At 48.0% G+C, this 16276-nt stretch overlaps 1 protein-coding gene across 1 annotated transcript; it reads right to left on the bottom strand.

Annotated features, from left to right (window-relative positions):
- Window positions 1-9151: 9151 nt before the first annotated feature.
- Window positions 9152-15808, bottom strand: steap4 (STEAP family member 4). The gene is made up of 5 exons (XM_018762806.2): window positions 15686-15808; window positions 15017-15474; window positions 12141-12668; window positions 11515-11676; window positions 9152-10317 (listed from the first exon to the last, which is right to left on the bottom strand). Exons 2-5 carry the CDS (start codon window positions 15470-15472, stop codon window positions 10039-10041), a joined length of 1425 nt encoding a protein of 474 aa, XP_018618322.2. The 5' UTR covers window positions 15473-15474; window positions 15686-15808; the 3' UTR covers window positions 9152-10038.
- Between the last annotated feature and the right edge of the window lie 468 nt (window positions 15809-16276).

The following is a 16276-nucleotide window of genomic DNA, read 5'->3' as shown; positions in this document are numbered from 1 at the left end:
CGGGAACATTCGCGCTCAGATCCGGGGGGGGGGGGGGTGGGAGGGATGGGAACTCTCGCGCCGTCAGCCGTCGCGCTGCGTGAGGCCCACGCGATTGTTTTGCAGTGATTGATTTTTCAGCTCTTTTAGCGAAGACGTTGTGTTCGTACCTTGAGCTGAGGGCTAAGTTTGGCGGATTTGCCGCCCTCTTTTCACAAGAATTGTATCCTATTGCTTTGTAGTTTATTTAAAAAACAAAAAAAAATCCATCAATTACATATTTAGCTGATGCTTTTATCCAGAATGACTTGACACCATAGCCTTTTGTTAGGTTAAGTCACGCCAGGTCATGTCGGAGAATGAACTTTAATGATTTACCCATTTATGCCGCAGGGTCATTTTTACTGCATTCAGTTCAGGGGACGTACCTCGATGAAGGGCACTACAGCAGGAGTGGCATTCAGGCTCGGGACCTTAAAATTAATAAGCATCATATTGAAGTAAATAGACAGATGTGATTTTTCCTGCGATATTCTCCCACCAAATAAGGCTTCTGGATGTATTTCCCAGATTTCTAGGGCGTTATCCAAGCCCCACCCCCAAACATGTAGTATTATTTTAAAGCATAGAATGCGCTCTGTAGTTTCCATCCGGAATCAACATTGTATCATTTACGATTTCAAAGATACACTGAAAAATCTGATGTCCTCCACAGAGGACGAATGAACAGCTGTGTTTCAAGAGGATATGGATTCCAGCGTGGTAACATGGTAACACGTGTCGTTGTTTCGGTGCGAGGGAGGGACCTTCTTTGGGCAGGATTTCCACCCCGTTCCAGAATAACCGTCAACATAAGCGCTGCCCTGAACTGAACTGGCCCTTCACCATCTCCTCCGTCGCGTTTAAAGCGATCCCGCCGGTGCTGAGAAAAGAGGTCAGGGAAGGAGGAAGGCGGTGGAATGGGGTCGCTTCATCCTGCGTGTGTCCGTCGACGGGCCGATGGCACCGACAACCTCCCCGGCCCCGGACCCCCCGCCCCCTTTCCGAGGGGCCCTCTCCGGACGGCTGTCGGCGTCGGCCAAACAATGGGCTGTCGGCGGTGATGAATCGAGAAGGGCCGGGTCAGCTCGGTCCGCCTTCGGCGTTAATGGCAAGCGGCTTCCAGCGCGCCGCAATTTTATTATCCCGCCAAACAGACTGCTTTCTTTTCCTCCTGCTCCCATTCATCAAGGTGTCATAATGTTTTCAAAAAGAGCACTTTAATATTTCAGTAATTCCGAAGGCCCCCGCTACGCACGGCTTTGTATTAATAACTTGCTTGGGAATGTTAGCGGTGGCAGCCGTGCCCAGGCGCCAGGATATTAATTTCTTCCGGTCCGTGTTTTAATATCAAAACAGCTACGGAAGGAAAATCTTCGCCTTTTCCTGCGAAAACTTGTGAGAAAGTTATAAAAAGAATATTTCTTTTACGTTTATCTGACGCTTCTGGGAGGTTTCTATTCTAATCTGCTTACAATGATTTACACATCTATACAGCCGGGTAGCTTTTACTGTATCAGTTCAGGGTAAGTACCGTGATCATGGGTACGACAGCGAGAGTGGGGACTGAGTCCCGGGTTCTTTCATTGCAGGACGATACCTCTAACCTCTGCGCCTCCTGCTGTCCTCAGGTGTTATATGACAAACTGCAGGATTAGGAATACTGTAGACTAATGTGATTGTGCTGTTTGGTGTCAACAAATCACAGAACAGTTTGTAGGACTGTGGGAGGGAACCAGAGCACCTGGAAGAAAACCATGCAGCGGCGCGCTGGTTTGTGTCCGGTTCTGAGAGTGACCAGTCGCGGAACGACTGCGGCCGTGGAGTTCGAAGCCGCAACTCCGAGGCTGTGCGGCACCGTGGCCCTCGGTTGCTGTTCCACTCGCTGCTGTGTCTGCGCTGGAAAAAGTGAATATTTTCATAAAAGCCAAATGAGTAACTCTTCTGTAAATAAAAATATCATGTTTCGTGCACCAACCATGCGGAACGGAAAGGACCAACTGGACTACAGAGGAGGAATATATTTAAATGCCCTTTAGGGAGGAGGAGCAGAAAATGGGGGGGGGGGGGGAGTGAATCACAGATGTCTCTTTCAGATGGAGAAAGTGATGCATCTGAGACAAATATGGGGAACTTTAAATGGAAACAGCTCCCGATCGCCAGACAGAAGAAGATCCGTATGGGGGGGAATACAGGTGAGGGGCCTGTATCCTCAGAGCACCATCCTACTCCCCCACAACACACTTTGCTTTCCTGCACAGATGAGTGGGAAAGACTGGGAATCACAAGATAAAGACCTGCTACACCCATTCCTTTTTTGGCAGAGCATCATGGGAACATCACATTTTTACATACATAACATTAATGTAGTACCTTTTCCAGAATGCCTTGGAGGGTTAAGTTTATATTTAACTATTTAGCTGACACTTCTCTCTAAAGCCACTTACAGTATTAAGGTTACAATTATTTACCCAGTTATACAGCAGGGTAGTTTCTTTACTCAACAGTACTACAGCCAGAGGTGGGGCTCAAACCTGCAACCTTTGCCTCTAAAGGAAGTAGCACTAACCACTACGCTGCTCACTGTTCCAGGTGTAAGGTAGGCCCCCACAAGAATGGAACGCACAACTCCTTGTTTACAAGACCAGTGCCCTAACTGCTGCGCTATGGAGCCTCTCATAGGTTCTATCCCCGAGTCACTTACAGTGATTTACCACTTATGTACCAGTGTAATTTTTACTGTGAGTTTAAGGTAAGTACCATGATTAAGGGTGTTGCAGAAGGAATAGGATTCAAATCTGTACCTTTTGAGAGAACCACTACTCGCTGCCCCAGCTGTTGAACATCTGGAAGTTCCCACTGGCTGCATGTGGGAAAAGGATCTAAAATGCTTTTGTACAAAACAGCTCTCCCTTGATCCCCTGGTTTTTCGTTTTCAGACATGACAAGTTTGTTCCAGCCGACAATATTTATTCCTGAAGTTCTGATTTCTCTGTTCGCCTTTGTTTCTGCAGCTGCACTGCTCGGGTATTAGCCTGTAGATCCGATCACTGTGAAGTCCTTTTAATAAAACGGGACACCTGGAATGTTTGGGTTTCTTTATGCCGTGTTCCTCCGGAGAATATCGAGCCGAGCAAAAACCTATGGAGGACACGGAACAGTGAGACTTAGTGGAGCTGAGGACAATCCAAACGGTACGCTTGTCCTGTTGTGCATGAGGATGCACGGTGGCATCATTCTTCAACCTTGCTTTATGTATTAGTATCAGTCGAGAGATATGCCAAAGACGAGCACTTGGCAGGGCTTCAGCGAACATTTGGGAAAAGGTCCTCAAATGTGCTCACGTGTCCACGGGAAGGAAGGCTGGAACTATTTAATCGGCGATATTTTCTGTAACAGCTGGACACTGAAGAAGCAGGACAGGAAAAACAATGAATGTGAATGTGAATGTTGGATCAAACCACCCTGAACTCTATCTGGAAGCTCAAACGATGACACTGAGGTTGTCAAACACTGGAAATGTCAAGAGAAGTTTAAGATTCTCACAAAATGACGGTGATGATTACAAACACTGGAGGACGGAGAAGTAGATGGACTCGACCACGATGACAGTGGACACATGTTTTTCAACACTAAGGAGACAAGTGGAGGGCAGAATGTTCTGGAAGCACTCCACACATTTGGTCACTCAGTGGTGACATCAACTTAGCAGCACTTAGCAAGTCCTCATCCCTGTTCTCTGTTCTTCAAATTTTTTTTTTGACATTCAATGTAGCTGAGGGTGTACTGGTTAGAGCTGCTGCCTCTGGGCCCCAAAATCATAGGTTTAGTTCATACTTCCAGCTGTAGTAAATTGCTCCATTAAAATTGCCCTGCTGCATGGATTGGTATATAATTCTAAGTATCTTAAAATTGTCAGTTGCTTTGGGGAAAAGTGCCAGATATATGCAATATGCATTTTCCCCTCTTTCAGATGGACACCTCCCAGCTCAGATCTTGATGTTTCACAAAGAAATAATTCATTAATAACTGTCTTTAAGGTTATCTGTGATCCAGAAGGACAGGTGTGTGTTAGACTTGTGTCTTAGCATCATTGCAGGATATTCCAAGTTGTTTGCGATCCCATTTGATCACATCAACGCACCGCAAATGAGTGCTTATGGGTTTAGAAATTTTTACTGTAGAGTTTTTGGCAGCTCTGATGCTGGAAAGGGGTCGAATGGAGGCTCTTCACACCTGCCCATCGCAAAGGGGACTAACAGGAATCCAAGGGAGCTGGAGGGATGATGCGTGAAATGTCGATTGGGTTTTTTCCATGCGGCAGATCGCGCCGCTTCACCTCACTCCCGGTCAACCTCAGGAGACGCCACCTCTCAAGGTCATCGTCTTTTGCCTTCTTTCATCGTGCCATATTAGAGGTTTCTACAAAGTCCTTTTACAGCCTCTTTCAACATTTCAGCAAATTTTTCCTTTCTGTATCACTTGTTTCCTGACAAACGGGCCCAGATGGACAAAGGAGGGTATGTTTTATAGGCATGATGGTTAAAGGCGGAAACTTCCCTACAGCTTGCGTACGATGCCAAAAAATCCTCCCTCTCCGCGGTGGAGCGGCCTCCTCAAACTGGAGGCTTTCCTTCCGCAGAAGCTGTTGTCCACCGCGGTAAGTCCCTTTAAACCTCCGATTGACCGTTCAAAAGCGCGCGGCTCAGAGGCGCGGTGAATGTTTTTCCGCCGGACGGGAAATTGAAAAGCCTCTCTGCTAAATTCCCCACCCTCAGGCTGGCAGATTTGCGATCACCCAAATTCTTTGGTGAAGGTTGGCAGTGTGTGTGTATGTGTGTGTGTTTGCTCCAGGTGCAGCACAGAGACCAGCCAGCTGAGCTCCACCCTGGGATTCTTTGCTGACAGCCCCACCTAGACATTGTATCTTCGGCGCTGGCAGCACCGTGTATAAAGGGTTAGCTGCGAATATGCAGAAAAGGACGAGCGGGAACGGGAGCCTCTGCGTGTGACAGATTTCTCTGAAAGCCATTTACCTTTTGAGTGGAACGGAATGAAAAGAAGCCGTAATATCTTCACGGGAGAAACTGGCAGCTTTATACTCTCCCTTGAAACATGGTCCGATTGTTGCACCTTCGTTTTGTTGCCGTTACCGATTATTTCTGTGAATGACAGCTCAAAGGACACTGATGGCTGGAAGTGAAGGGTTAGTCAGACCTCTGGATGACCTCTAACCCCTAACCCTTATTCTTAACCTGTATCTCCTAATTGCAACTCATCACCCTAACTCCTAATTATAACCCCTAACTGTACTGCCTATTCCTAACCTATAACCCCTTGGCTTTAATCAATAACTGTAGCCCCCATCCCATAACCCCTAACCCTACTGCCTAACCCCTAAGCTATAACCTCTAACCCTTTCTCCTAAGTCTACCTCATAAGCCTAATCCTTAGTTCTAACCCCTAACCCTATTGCATATCCTGTAAACTATAACCCCTAACCCTACTGCCTAACCCCTACACTATAACCCCTAACCACTTCCTATCTCCTAGCTTTACCTCATAACCCTAAGCCTTAGTTCAAACCCGTAACCCTACTGCATATTCTTTAAACTACAACCCTAATTCCTACTGGGTCAGCTGGTAGCGTAGCGATTAGAGCTGTTGTCCTTAGAGCCAAAGCTTGGGTGTTTGATTCCCCGTCTGTGGCTATAGTACCCTTGAGCAAGGTACTTGCTCTAGTGAAGTTATCCAGCTGTATAAATAGGTAAATAATTGTAACCTTAACATTGTAAGTTGCTTTGGACGAAAGCATCAGCTAAATGAGTAAACGTACTCCCTAACTCTATCTCATAACCCTATGCCCTGTCCCCTAAAGTATAGCCCCTAACCATCAGGTTGGCCAGATCTGCTTTATTGCCCTTGGAGGCACACTTCTGCTCTCATGTTCACGTCGTGTGTCCGTGCTTAAACATGTTTACTGTTGTGCATTGCATCATTGGCAGCGAAGGTACCCGAATAAATTTGGACGGCCAACCTCGTACGGCCGAGGAGCTGCAGGTCGCGCCCCCTTCGCGGTGCTCTTTGCAGCAGTTCATTTATATGTGCGATCTGTACTCAGGTTTCAGTGGAAACTTTCCCGTACAAGTAACTCGGGCCATTTTTATAATAATCTATTTGTTTTACCGCGGTGCATTCGTCTGGACTGCGCTCAGCAATTTCCCTGACTGACAGTGCCAGAGCTTGTTTTTCTGGTGCGGCCGCGAGTTGCCCGTGACGCTCCCCGGTGAGACCGCGTGCGCGCTCCAAGCACAATTCAATATGAGCCTGAAATAAAAAGTGACTTGTTCTAATATGTGTTCTGACAAGACAGGGCTAGAAATGCGGTCGGGGAGGCCGGCCTGCACACCCCCTCAACCCCCCACGCCCTACACCCACGCGGACCGCGGTACGGCCGCTGCTCACCTGTGCCAGCGGTTGGGAAATGGACTTCTGAACAGCAGCTCCTGTGTTTACAGGAATGTTCCAGAATGCAGCTAATTTTTCTGCTTTCCACCGCGAGTGGCGCACTGCGACCGAGGCCTTTGCGAACCGCGCCTGCTTTGTTCCCTTAGGTGGAGCCACATAAATTACTTTCCCTTTTCACTTCTTTATTATTATCCTGCTTAGCAGACCCCCCCCCCTCCCCCACACACTTATTTAGCCAACACATTTGTCCAAGGTGACTTACTCTGTTAGATAATCAGCTTTACACTGATTTACCCACTCCTTAACTGTCTGGGATCTTTGGCCATTCACAGGTTGTGCAATTTGTGTGCAGCCTCTGAAATATTTAGGATAGTAGAATAGTATTCCAGTGGAAACTGGGGCCAAATGTCAAGAGGGGCCAGAAATAACGTGGTAAATTCATGCAAATGGGGGGCTTCTTTACTGTACTTAAAGGCTCCCAACAGAACTAGAACAAATAAAAAAAATATAAGAGAAATAAAATCGTAAATAAAATGTATTAACAAACTAATGTTATTAAAATTATTCATTAATAACCCCTTTCCTTTAGCTGATGCTTTTCTCTAAAGCAACTTATAATCTTAAGCTATTTGCAATTATTTACCCGTTTTTGGAGCTGCATAGTTTTTTAGCAGAGAAATTTAGGGTAAGTACCTTGCTTTGGATTACTAAAGCAGGAGGTGAGACTCAAACCTACAACTTTTACAGCTAAAGGTATTAGCACCACCAGCTCTTTGTTGTTGGGTCACAGTGGCCTAGATCCTATCCCAGGAAGTCAATGTACGCCACCAATGGGGCACCTGCCCATCACAGGACAATCACACAGCCACATTCACTCAGACACACTTCAAGGTCATCAGTGCACGTGAAACACGTGAAGTTGGACAGTGGGAGGAAACCAGAGCACCTGGTGCAAACTCCCCACAGACCGAGTTGGATTCAAACCCATGCCTGAACCCACAGCCCAGGAGCCCCGAGACACAAGTGTGACCTGCTGTGGCACCGTTCCACCGTTATAAATTATTATTACCCTTGTTATTATTAGATTATTAACCTTTGTCCTTGGCCACATGCCGTGCTGGATATTTGAATTCACAGGGATTGAGCCTTTCACACAGAGCGGTATTCTTACTGTGTCACTTCAGGGTAAGTACCTTGACGAAAGGTATTGCAGCAGGAGGGGGTGTTTGAACCCTGGGCTTTCGCATTGTAAGGTGACAGTGCTAACGACTACACCACTCGCCTCCTCTTGTTTTTCGACAGCGATCACATCCGGCCTTTTTTTCGTGATTTTCCAGATTTATTCTATTTCTTTAGTTTCTTTGGAAGACATCCAGGTGACTCAGTAAACCACCTTTTCTGTTATTAATGACTAAAAAAAACCATTGAACTACACACTCGCACCCTCTAGTCTGTTTCCCTGCTTGGCTCACGGCAACAGCAGGATTTCCCAAGGTGGAGTTTGAACCCACAACCTTACGGGTCACAAGTTAAGCAATACAGCAACGGCACCATCCACCGAAGTTTACCGGGAAGCAGGCGACCCCCCGTAACGCTAGATAAGTGCAGTGTTTGTGTTTCCCGACGAACCCCGGTCATATATTGTCCTCCTAACGTGTAGTGAATAGTTTAACTGCCAGCCCACGACTTTAATGAGAAATGGGCCATTCTGCAGGCTACAAACCAATAAAAGCGAAGCGCTGAGATGGTAAAATGTGCCATTTTTACGTCCTTCCGTTGTGTTTGGATGTCGAGGACTGTGGAGTTCCTCAGGGTCATTATCGCCCTTTAATCCATCGCAGTTATGAACCCGCAGCACCCACAGGAAGCGAGACTCAATTTTGTCCTCCTGTCCGCAGCTCATCTTCTGGAGGTTAGGAGTTCTTCGCCGCGGTATGTTTACACGGGCCGGTGTGACATTACCGGGGTCGTCGGGATCCGGAGCCCGTCCTTGGAAATATTATTGCAGAGCAGAAATTCATTATTGTAATATATTAGAAATACATAAATAATGACACTGCAATGATTAGCATTTAAAGTGTTTGAGTAATGAGCTGAGTCACGTTCCCCTGGTTGCTGCCGACTCTCATGTTTCCGCAATGACATGGGCTTGGTCCCGGGTTCCGTTCTGACCCCCCTACCCCCTGACTATAGCCCCCCAGGGGCGGTGCATCTTTCTGCAGGCCCTAATAACCACCTTGGTGTAGAAAATGCAGTTAAATAATGCATTATCTTTTTAAGGGCCAACTTTGGATATTGCTCCTAAATATTGGATGGCAGTATATTTCCTGCCCGGTTGCACGCTCTTAGCAGCGAGGCGGTTTCGGGTTCGAGCTGCGATATTGCTTTCAATATCTGTGGTCAGCACTAGACCGCCACCTCGGGGCATCGGATGAGTCTCGTATGCTAAGTGTGGCGGTGCCATACGGCGGGAGGTTATTCTTATGCGGGGGGGGGGGTCTGACAGGGGGCCAGGAGGGAGGAGGATGGCATCCACAGCCCTGATGGAGTTTGTTTCTGGAAATAAAATATCATCCCCACAAAAGGCCACTTAATGACTAATAAAAAAAATCTACGACACTTACATTGGTAGCCCCTGTGTATGTTAGATCATAGAGCAGAGTTATTATCGTATAGCTTCTGTCTTTATTGAATCTCGCAGATTATTCGTTAACCGTTGTGACACAAATGATGAGTTCGGTGAAATTACTGCGGTCATCTTCAGGTGGTCTGCAGGACTCGCATTCCGCATGAAACGAATTATTTTCAGCGTAGCAAAAAATTTGGCAGTTTTAAAAATGCAAAATCAGTTTATTCAATATGAGAGAAATGCCTTTCAGAGAATATAACTACAGGACAGTGTATGTATATATAAAAATAATAAACAGCAATGATTGTTACTTTTAATACTGATGTTATTGTTGTGTCGTTTCTACAATATATAAAATGTTTTGTACACTGATGTTTTCAGCCAAAGTTACGCCCCTTGGAGGTCTGCACTCTATCGCCCTTGACCTGTTCGTTTGAAAAAGACTTGGGTTAAGTGCCTTCCTTAAGGATCCAGCAGCTGCGACCTGAACACAACACCTCCCTGTTGCAAGTTTAGGTCGTGACCCACAATGATCCTGGCTGCCCTAGGGAGAGAAACAGGTACGGTTCTATCTGCACCAAAATGAAAATATGTATTCTTTAAGAACAATTGAACGAGTCTGCTGCAGCCATGCAAGAAATCCTATAAAATGATATTTTTTATGTTTCTTTGGCTCCACCAAACATAAAGTTTAATATCTCTACCAGTTTCCTCAGTCTGGTAAAAAGAAACAGAAAAAACAGACAACGTGCAAAAATAACAAAACTACCCGCAAAGGTGAGAAACGGAATGGATTGCGGGAGACGTGCTATGTGACATGTGTGTTTGACATCTTTAGCAACTTGGATGTTCCAGCATGTTCCATCCAGGGTGATAATAAAGGTCCCCTCTTATAGGCTGTCCCTCGAACTCCTCTGCCACCTTCAGAGTATGAGGGGCTGCTGGCTGGGATTGCTCTTGGACGGGGCCACGTCGGGGGGCGGCTTCCTCTCCCAGCCCTGCCGTATCCGCATCACAACGCGGTCCACGCACGGGGTGATGAGCACCAGCTTCAGCACCAGGACCACACAGGGCACCACCAGAGACAGCATGTAGGCCGGCGGCAGGTACCAGCGGTAGGCTGAAGCCCGCAGGAACCTGTTCCAGCCATAGAGGATGGTGTGCACCGTGCACAGGAGGAGAGTCAGGTGGCCCAGCTTGGACTGGAAGGGGGACGAACAGGAAGTAGATCAATGATCACAGGCGTCCATACCCAACTTCCTGTCAAGGAGCTGTATTTTCTCATCTCTGCATGGTAAGATCGTTTGCGATGCAGTACAAAAAGCAACCCCATATCATCACACTGCCACCACCATGCTGTCTGGCCTCTCTGTATCTAAAAATATTCACCTGTTGGACCCACATAATTGAAATTCTGACAAATTTGGTCCATAAGACTGACTTCCACACCTTGAAAGTCCAGTTTCTGTACTTTTTTGGCTCAGAAAAGACTGCATTTAAGTGGCCGTACTGAAACTTTTGGTCGGTATTACATCTGCTGTGATCATGCGGTTCTACCCCAGAGAGCACGAGGAGCTCTTTTCTGTCTCCGTGTTGACGTAGAAACGTTCCCCTGAATTTCCTGTGCTGCCCCACCAGCGCCGTTGACCACTCAGAGTGAAACTGACCTGGATTAAGTGAACATTTTTAGAGGACCTAAGCTCCTGTGGTGGAACTAATTTGTATATTTTAAATTATGTTTATGAATAACTTAACATTTGGAACATGGCATGGGTTTTGGACCGCATTAAACCAATAGTGTTTGACATTTTGTTTGGCGGAATGTGAATTGCATAATTAGCAAGACTCTTGTGATTAAGTACTGGCATTTAGGAAATGCTGACCTCAGTTACCTGACATCTACTTTTAGAAATTAAAAATACCGATGAGTGAAAAACCTATGCTTTGTCTTTTTATTGTGAGCGCTGGCCAGTAACGGAGGAGCAGGTTGTGCAGAGCTGCTGCGTTGGAAGTGGAAAGTGTCAGGTTCAAATCCCTCTTCCTAATGTTGTACCCCTGATCACAGCACTCACACTGAAGTCATACAGTGAAAATGACCCAGCGACACCAATGAGTAAATAATTGTGAGCAGCTTAACATACAAACCTAATACTGAGAGTAGAGAAAGGTGTCGGGTAAATAAATTGATAAAAATAGCGCAACGGTTCGGAAACAAGGCTGTTCATCCACAAGCGCAAAGCCCCTAAAACAGCTTAATTCACTTTGGGTAAAGGTGTCTGGGAAAATAAATAAGACATTAAGACATTTGAGAAATACACCCATGCATCATTAGTTTGCCATTAATCGGCTGCCTCTTCGATGCACACGCAGAGCGGACAGGTGTTCGGGAGAGACGTTACCTGCACAAATCGGAATTCGCGCCAGTTGACGGCGTTGCTGACGGAAGGCAGAGAGGTGATTCCCAGCAGGACGTAAAAAGCGAAGCCGAGAATCCCGAGCGAAATGTAGGAGTCCGTGTACCAGGCCACGGTGTTGTCAAATTTACTTTGGTTCGCTTTCATCTGAAAAGCAACGTTCACCAAGAAATGCAGTCATTTCCTCCGGGGACCCAGCAAAAAAGTTTCTGGATTTATTTCCAAGATTTCTATGAAGTTCTCTAAGCCTCACCCCAAAATATATGACATCATTTAAAAACACGCGATGCCTGATATAAGGTGCATTAGGTCTCATCTCTGAAGGATGTATAGTCTAGAAGACAGACTTAAAAACATCATCTCCTCTACAGTGGACAAAAATGAACAGCTGAGTCTCAGTAATGTAATGGTTTGCATGGAAGAATGATGTTTCCATAATTAAATATTGCAATGCGCATGAGCTCTGAAATAACACAAATTTAAACAACTACATGTAGACACTTATTAATAGAGATCAAGGCAACAATATGAGAGGTTAATGCTGAAATAATATTATATTAAAGGGTTATGCGTCTCCGTTCAACGTAACGTGAGTGTGTTTGTCCACTTACCTCCGAAATGGTCCATGTGACAACCTTGTATCTCACGAAGTACCTGAAGGGGATGACCAGGGTGTAGAGGACGTGGAGGAAGGCGAACGCCAGGGCCAAGAGGCCCAGCTGTTTCCTGCACAGCATCCAGCGGTCCAGCCAGTCTGGGAAGCGCTTGTACTTGGTGCCGTTGTAGAGCTGCAGGAAGGCGGCCATGACACCCGGCAGGTAGCAGAGGGCCAGCATTGTTAGTGAGATGATAGGGAACACCTTGTTGGCCAGGGAAATCATGATCCGGAATGAATTATCCTTTCCGGTGGTGACGCGGGTGAAGATCACGTCCAGCACGACCACGTAGGTGAAGACGGCGGCGAGGAGGCCGGCGCCGATGGCCAAGGGCAGCCTCCACAACGGGAATAGCTGCAGGGGAAAGTCCTCGATCTCGCCGGCTGCCCGCAGGGAGCCTTTGTCCAAAGCGGTAAGGCCCAGGCTGTGGGCGATGTCCACCACTACCTCTTTGGACTCACTATCGTCTCCGCAGATCAGGACCTGCATGGTGGGAAGGAGTGCCGTGGTGAGAACACGTGGTAGTAGGAACAAGGTCCGTCACGTCCCAAGATGCGTCCCTGGAGAAAAGTTCTCAGATGAGCCCCTTCACCCATTACAGGTCAGCAGTTCATTACACATCAGTTCTTAGTGGAGCGACTGAGCTCTTGCCAGTAAAAACATCATCTGAGCACAAAAATAATCACAGTGTAACAAAGTTATTGTTTTAAACTTTTATTTATCTCTCATCTTTATCCAAATCCATTTACAGGGATCTACAACTAACAGGATATTACTTATCTGACACTTTTAATTGCACTAACTGGATAATAACCAAGTATTTAGAGTTATTAATGTAAGAAATCAAGTACAAACCAACACTGTCCTATGTACATAAAGATATACCATACCGGGTGGTATGGTAGCACAGTGAGTAGCACTGCTGTCTCACAGCACCTTGGTGGTGCAAGTGGACATGGGTTCAATTCCTACTCAGTTTGTGTGGGTTTGCATCTTCTCCCTGTCTTTGCCTTGGTTTTTTCTGGGTGCTCTGGTTTCCTCCCACCATCCAAAGACATGCTGTTCAGGTTCACCCATAGTGTGTGAGTGACAGAGAGAGAGAGAGTGTGTTCCACTGATGTATGAATGAGTGACCCAGTGTAAGTAGTGTATCTAGCAGTGTAAGTCACTGCGGTGAATAAGGTGTGTGGGCTCATAACACTACATAGAGTTCATTGGAAGTCACTTTGGAGAAAAGAGTCTGCTAAATAAATAAAGGTAAAGATATATGTATACACAGGTATTATATATATCTGAAAACTCTTTGAAGAGATTTATTAATTTTTTATTACATTGCAATAGTAGGAAAAGGTGACCTATATAACTGTATATTTATGTTGTTACTATTATATAATGATAATAATAATACACACACACACACACACACACACAGACACACACTGGCTGAAACAGCTTGTCCCAAGTGGGGATGCGGTGAACCAGAGCCTAACCCAGGAACACAAGGCGCAAGGGACACACCCAGGACGGGACGCCAGACCACCACAGGGAACCCCAAGCAGGACTCCAACCCCATGCCCAGCACACAGCGGCACCCAGCCAAGCCCGCTGCGCCACCACCCCCCCATAATAATAATAATAATAATAATAATAATATTATAAACATATATTTTGCTTACCCCTTTTTCCTAACGTGATTTACAATGTTAGGTTTGTATGGTAAGCTTGTTACACTGATTAATCCATTTATGCCGCACGGTAATTTTACCGTATCATCTAACGTGAGTACCTTGATCGAGAGTACTACAGCTGAAGCAGGGTTGGAGACCCTGGTCCTTGAGTGCAAACAGGTGGCTCTAACCACTACGCCACCTTCTGTGCCTGTTAAGAGAGCAGACCAGGAAGACAGATTCACGAGGCAGTGAGGTCGACGCATGGTAAAAACGATTCCTCGGTGTCTGATTGGCTCGCCGCGTTACGACTCGAGCTGGGACTTGCGCACACGTGCGGCGATCGAGGAGCCGAGCCGATGACCGCGAAGCTGCAGGTTCGAGAATAACCCCCCCGGCCCCGAATTGCGGAAGGCCGTTCCCCCTTCTAACGTTTGCGCATCGGCGTAAACCCCCTCGGACCGGCGGCATTACAATTCCGCGTCAAGGTGGTGACCGGCGGAACCCGCTCCGCTTTGATCGAACACGGTCTTTCTTTTCTCGGAATGCCACACGGCGGTGAGGGGGAAAAAAGCCTATTTAAGTTTGGATTTAATGCAGGAGGCCTCCCCCCGTGGAATTAATCAAACAGCGGGTCTGTAGCGTACCTGTAAACAAACATCGCTCTTTTTACTCGTCTCGAGCTGCTTCCTTCTCCCCTTCCCGCAAACGCGCGGCGCCGGCGGGACGGGGAGTCCGAGCTGATGAAAGGCAATTTTGTTTTAACTCCTGGGGCTCGGCCGTCACCTGCGGTCTCTACTCTTGCCTATTTTTAATTTTTTTTATTTCAGCCGAGGGGAGTCTTGTTTTGCTGCCAGCACGGGCTCATCCCTGCAGAAATAAGCGGCACCCGGCGCCGGACTGCCGTAATGCGGCGGCTTGCAATTTTCACGGCTTTATGTGGCGCTCGATGGAGTTCCGCCGCGGCAGCTGTTGCGTCCCGATTTCCGCCCTCCGCCGATGCAAATATTAATAACGAGAGCGCAATAGCTTGTATCTGCAGAGGCCACTCGGCAAAATGATGTTTTAACCTGCCGGAATGCAGCCTGAGGGTCGGTCTTTGAGTGGGGCTTTCTGCAGCGGGTGGGACCATAATCCTCTCCGGATCGCGGAATAAATCATTACCTGCCGGTTGGCGTCCAGGCCCCCTGACTGCAGAGCCCACGCCGACACCGTGTTGAAGGCCTTCACCACAGAGGCGCCCGGAACGAGTTTCCCGAGGTACTCGGCGTTGGACTCGGGGTACTGGTTGAGCCTCGGGTTGTTGCTGACGTCCACCAGGACCTTGCCGACCAGCTCTTCGGACAGCGTCCCCAGGAAGTCGTAGTTTTCCCGGTGGACGGCGAGGAAGATCACCTCGGAGGTCCGCGCCGCCTCCGCGTGACTCAGCGCCTGGGCCCCCCGGGGCAGCAAGCTCGAGTTGTGGGGTCGGCGGCTCCCGAAGACCACGGCGTAGCCGGCCTGCAGCAGCCGCAGGCCCAGGGAGCGCCCGAAGTCGCCCGTGCCGAAGATGCACACGGTGGTGGGCTTGCGGCCCGTGCCTCCGTCCACGGGGCTCATAGCCAGAGAGTTGGTTTCCATATCTATGGGGGAAAGGCGACACCAGAGTGACCGTGTCCACATCTGTCCCGTAAAACTTTGGGCGTCAGGGTCGCGGTGGTCCGGAGCCTATCCCGGAACCACTGGCTGCCAGGCCGGGAGGGGTTCGCCCGAGAACGGACACCCGTCCGCTGTTGGGTAGCTGCACATGTTCCTCGTGTATTTTTACGTACTAAGGAGCGGAGACATACTTACACCGCCGAGTGTGACGCCGACAGTAAGAAACGCTCCGTTAAATACGTCGTCCCCCGGCCCTCCGCTCAGCCCTCCCGTCCTCGCGCGGCAGGTTCACGCGGCGTCCTCGCGCACACTGACGGAAACGCACCGCCGCATATGTATGTGAGCCCTCGAACGCCCGCCCCCTTACCGAGGGAGAGGGGGAGGGGGCGCGGGGCCGCGCGGAGACCAGGAAGAGTTATCCTTTCGTCCGCTCTGGGAAATTCCTTGCTGGGGGAAGGCGGGCCAAAGGGGGAGGAGTGCGAAAAAGAAAGCAAACAGAGTTTTGTCACTCGGCGCTTTGAGCCAAAGCATTCCGGGAAGGAGCAGCCGTTGCGCCACAGCGGAGATTCGGGCCGAGCGGCACGGCTCTGGGGGCCACTTGCAAAATGTCACCTGTTCTATACAAGTGCCGTACTATTTCACATTTATGGGAGCGGAACATTTTTATAATAAGAACCGCGCTTTCCGAAGGTCCCTCTTTACATCTTTAGGTAAAACAGCGCAGCTATTTGCCAAGGGACATGTTTGGAATTTGGCGATCGATGACTTTTTCTATTATTAAAGTTT

Source organism: Scleropages formosus, chromosome 18 (genome assembly GCF_900964775.1).
Source record: "Scleropages formosus chromosome 18, fSclFor1.1, whole genome shotgun sequence".
Lineage (NCBI taxonomy): Eukaryota > Metazoa > Chordata > Actinopteri > Osteoglossiformes > Osteoglossidae > Scleropages > Scleropages formosus.
This window is presented reverse-complemented; position numbering and strand designations above follow the sequence as displayed.